The sequence below is a fragment of the Micropterus dolomieu genome, linkage group LG21 (genome assembly GCF_021292245.1).
Source record: "Micropterus dolomieu isolate WLL.071019.BEF.003 ecotype Adirondacks linkage group LG21, ASM2129224v1, whole genome shotgun sequence".
NCBI classification, from domain to species: Eukaryota; Metazoa; Chordata; class Actinopteri; order Centrarchiformes; family Centrarchidae; genus Micropterus; species Micropterus dolomieu.
In genome coordinates this window covers 15,615,098-15,619,834 of record NC_060170.1, presented here as the reverse complement: position 1 = coordinate 15,619,834, position 4,737 = coordinate 15,615,098, and the positions used below count along the sequence as shown (strand labels likewise).

At 41.1% G+C, this 4,737-nt stretch overlaps 1 protein-coding gene across 1 annotated transcript; it reads right to left on the bottom strand.

Annotated features, from left to right (window-relative positions):
• Positions 1-209: 209 nt before the first annotated feature.
• LOC123960271 (protease-associated domain-containing protein 1-like) lies at positions 210-3,677 on the bottom strand. Its single transcript, XM_046034922.1, has 5 exons — positions 3,458-3,677; positions 3,073-3,173; positions 2,853-2,962; positions 818-985; positions 210-705 (listed from the first exon to the last, which is right to left on the bottom strand). The coding sequence occupies exons 1-5, from the start codon at positions 3,561-3,563 to the stop codon at positions 585-587; spliced, it is 606 nt and encodes a 201-aa protein (XP_045890878.1). The 5' UTR covers positions 3,564-3,677; the 3' UTR covers positions 210-584.
• Positions 3,678-4,737: the final 1,060 nt, after the last annotated feature.

Sequence of the window (4,737 nt, the reverse complement as noted above, 5' to 3'; positions counted from 1 at the left end):
ATTTAAATGGAGGGAACATCTTGTGCATGGTGTTCATCCCTCCAACAAAGTTCCACAGACTTCGTAGAGAGCACTGAAGCTGTTCTGGTGGTTTGTGGTGGCCTGACTACTTACCAACTTCATGTTAGGTTTTCCTATAATTTGTCACCATCTGTATGTTTTAGGGCTGTTCCCTAATAGTCGACTAAACTGTTAGTTGATGAGAAGAGTCTTAGTCAACAAACTTTTTATTAGTTGGGTAATCATAGAAAAACCCTAAACACAGAGCATGTCCGAACACAGCCTCCAAGACTGACAGAAATCAGTTTGACATCAGGGAATACAGTTCTGACTGTTTATTTAAATAATTAAATTAATATCATAAATGTGCGACGACTAGTCGACTAATGGTTTAAACCAACAACTAGGAAAATCTTTAGTTGAGAGCAGCCCTAGTATGTTCATTTTACTGGTTCACCACTAGTGTGTGTGAATTTGTTTAACCACCGCAGAAGAATTTGTCTGTGAGGACTGACAGGATATGCACTGATGAAACAATGTTTATTAAGTGAGGAAGTGCATGAAGTTGTGGGTGTGCGTCATTTCTACCACAGTGTCCATGGGGGCTGCTTCAGTGGGAACGAGGCCAAAGAAGAAACATTAACAGGAATAGAAATGACGGCCCACGGCAGTGCTAGTCTCTGAAGAGATCTTCTGATCATCATCCTAGAATACATGGAAAACCATTAATGTAATTTATTTTCTTAAAGCCTTTACAAAAAAAAAAAGAATGATTGTTTGTGTAGTGATGTTATTTATGTTTCCGCATTACTCTCACCCATCACGTCCCAGCAGGAATAGAGCAGGTATGCTTGGTATGGCAGCACTTCCATCAGTGATCATGTCAAGGTACTGACTGTCATTGTCCACTGCATTATCAGCAATCAGAACAGCTTTTCCTCCTGCTTCCTCAACATGTCGAGCCTTTTGCACAAAGGAGCAACCACTGGAGTGCACACAAAAACATGGAAGGAAACGTGAGAAATAAAAGCGCTTTATAAATACAGCCATTTACCATTTAAACAAGACTAGGTTTGTTATATTTCGTTATCATTATAAGGGGCCCTTCACTTCTGTTTTTACACTGGATATTCAACCAAAATGTGTGTTTTGGACGATTAACATTGAGGGTCCGGCAGGGTGGGAGATTACGGTCGGTTGTATTCGTAAATCATCTTCCGGTTCGCACGGATCTATTTTTTGCGTTTAAGAGTGAAATAGGCACTCGATAGATCCCTGCGCCTAACGTTACAGAAAGGACTCACAGTCGCTACTCTCTGCCTGTCTAGTATTTTTGGCTATGCATTATAAATAAATACGTTCACCTACACTTTTAGTAAACAAACTTTTGGACAAACAGGATTTTCACATTGAAAAAAATATCTTCAAAATTTAATACCTTGTTAAATGGCCTTAATTTTCGCAAAATTGATTTATTACCTTTTAAGACCCCGTGGACACCCTGCAGGAACATAACCTACAAAGCCAAAACAGAGCGCTGGAGAGAGAGAGTGTCACTACATGAAATTAATCCAACTAGATATTTTACACCACAAGCCAAAGCACAGCGCTGGAGAATAACTCCATGAAATTAATCCAACTACATGTTTTTTCTACCAGATCAGTAAAAGTTTAGCTGATGCTTCCATGCTGTAAGCTAACGTTTTATTGCCAATTACTGATCAGCTGATTGTTGCTGGAGAACAACAGGCTACATGAAATTAATCCAACAAGACACTGACAGGAGAAACACCACGGCTCTCTGTGATTATGGTCAGCTTCTAGCTAAAGCTATCAAACAACAGCTTTCATTTGCATCGCTAAAGTTTGACTAACTTTATTACCTGTCCAGCAGAAAACAGACAACTTCAGCTCCGCTTTGAAAAAAATCTTACAGCTGTTGTATCTGTCCTACTCCTCTGGCTTCATGGTATAAAGATCCATAGGCTGTCCGCTCTTGTGCTAAATAACACGTGTGCACGTTCATTTGTCCAAATGTCACTTCTCTTATTACTTACAATAAACCAGAGGACTACTCAGAGACTGTATATTATTATTTCCTCTTCTTCTTCTATGGACACATTTAATGTAGGGACGGCGTCTACACTGCCAGAATTATAAAAGCAGAAGAAAAAGCCATGATGACGAAACGCGCTCTGTAGCGATGTTTGTCCGTTGTCGGCTACTGTAGAAACATGACGACAAAATACTGCAATGTGCATATTTTATGTTACCATATTTTAATACAGGCCTACACTTAATTATATGTTGTGTGTGTAGCATGAAGAAACAACAAATTTTTTTTCACTATGCAGCCTTGTGCTGTATAATGACTAATAACCTTGTGTTCATTGTTGTTCCGTGCTTGTAAAATCGCCACTGTTGCCATGTCCGCATCTTGTATGTAACATAGCTAATCCCACATCTCCCTCAGTGTTTCTCTGCAAAATACTAAAATGGGTCACCAAATATACTTTGGCAGCTGTTAATATACCTAGGTGGCAGGCCCAAGTAAATATATGGGAAACACTGCATTTAAGGTTGTGTAGGCCTATATTTTATTACTTTACACCATACATCTATTTTATTGTCTTCCAACTGTGTGTGTCACGTGACTATTTTGGTTCAGTCATGATTGAGTGATATGCCTTCAAGTTAGACTAGTTTTAAATAACCCAAGATGGATAATAATAATAATAAGATGAAGAGGAAGAAGAATGTTCCACCTCCCCTTAGAAAAAGGGGGGTGGGGGGAAACAATCCATGCGTGAACCGAACCGAATCGTTATATCCCTGTGTGTAGATAGGCCTACCCTCTCTCCACCAGAATCACTTGTCCCTGGATGATTTCTCTGTCCTCCAGGTCTGAGCAGCCATCTGCTGGGTCTGCCGGCACAAGGAAAATCTCATCATAAGATGATGTCTGAGGACCAAAAGCAAGAGGAGGAACATGATTAGATAAATGGTGAGTGTACATGTGTCTGAGGCTTGAGAATCCTTTGGCTAACAAATGAAATTCAAAAGAGTACTAACAAAATCTCCCCCAAAATCTTTAGCAGGCGCCGCACTAAAGATGTATCCTATCTCCTCTGGACTGATGACCCGGAAATAAAGCAGTTCATTGATGCCAAGACCTGGAACAGACCAAAAGAAGAAACACGTTACATGACTAGCTTATGTCAAACGTTATGTCATTAACCACATTATCAGTAAGTCAGTGTTGGTAAACCACAGCAGCAGAGTGATGCGGGATGGAAATTCACAGGGAATATGACACATTACACGTCCACACTTGACTTTAGAAGTGACGAATCGAGCTAACAACAAAACACCCTTAAACCCTTTGGCTTAACACTGACCCGCTAAATTAGCTGTTTACTACTAGCATTTGAGACTTGCCTCTGCCCCTCACGCTCACCTGACACGCCACTAAACTGCATGAAAACACTCCAGAGGTATAAAACTAAAGCTGTTGTCCGAACAACTATTGCCATGTTCAAGACATATGTAGAGCTCCTCAACATTTCATAGACAAGACTTAAGCGTGGCTCTATATTTGACAGCGGTCTCCTCCATTGTCCATGTGTAACATCAACAGCAGCAGGTTAGCGACCACTTCCGCGCTTCTATTCATGCGCATGCGTATGTTGCAAAACTGGATTAATCTGCAGGGGGGGGGCTTTAGGAAAAGGTACACGGTTGTTTATTTGTCATTATAACGCACGATTATTCTTCTTCTTCTTATACTGCCGACACTGGGTGAACTGAGTATGAAGCCGTCACCGGATCCTGGGTGAACGTCTGTCGAATATTCAACTTAAAACTAACTTCACCGCGGTTCATTAACCCCGTCCATCCATCCATCGTCAATCGCTTATCCTGCGTACAGGGTCGCGGGGTTCAGTACCCCCATTCACACACATTCATACACTGATAAGCAGAGTCTAAGGTGCCAAATACCCCCGAGATTTGGGAAACAGTTACTATCTTCACTGTGTTTGAGCACTGTCGTGGAAATTATGTTATTGGTGAGGGGTTGATCAAAGAATTGAGTTACAACCAACTGTTGTATTTGAAGAATTTATTCAACAAAAAAGAATAAACAGACAAGTATCCTACTTAAACACATATACAACTGGTCCGGGGACCTGCCGCCAATGACGGCTTCGGGCGTCTGGCCCCGAGCAAAGGGATGCATCATCATTTACACAGTCTAGGTTTCTATGTTTTGGGGAACAGAGATCCTCTCTTGGCCTTGAATGAACATTCCAGAAGAGGAGAGGAACAACAAGAGAGGAAAACACCAAAACAATCTCACAGCTCTGACCTAAACCCAAGTAAATGTGGACGGACTAACATAGGAGTATAGGAGAAGAAAGGTTAAGGATAAAAACACAGTACATATATTTATAAGCCATAAAGAGAATAGTATATGATGATGATAATATTAATTCAATTCAATTCAATTCAATTTTATTTATATAGCGCCAAATCACAACAACAGTTATCTCACAGCGCTTTTAAGAGCAGGTCTAGACCATACTCTATGATGCTATTTACAGAAGCCCAACAGTTCCCACCAAGAGCAAGCACTAGGCGACAGAGGCAAGGAAAAACTTCCTTTTAAGAGGCAGAAACCTCGAGCAGAACCATGGCTCAGGGTGGGCGGCCATCTGCCTCGACCGGTTGGGGTGAAGG

Bases quoted from the DNA above. Each gene is read 5' to 3' on its own strand.
- LOC123960271 (XM_046034922.1), bottom strand. From the start codon at position 3,563: ATGTTGAGGAGCTCTACATATGTCTTGAACATGGCAATAGTTGTTCGG. The intron at 2,963-3,072 runs GTTAGTACTCTT...TTTGGTCCTCAG, and splicing joins AAGATTTTGGGGGAGATTTT to ACATCATCTTATGATGAGAT. The intron at 986-2,852 runs GTAGGCCTATCT...TGTGCACTCCAG, and splicing joins GTGATTCTGGTGGAGAGAGG to TGGTTGCTCCTTTGTGCAAA.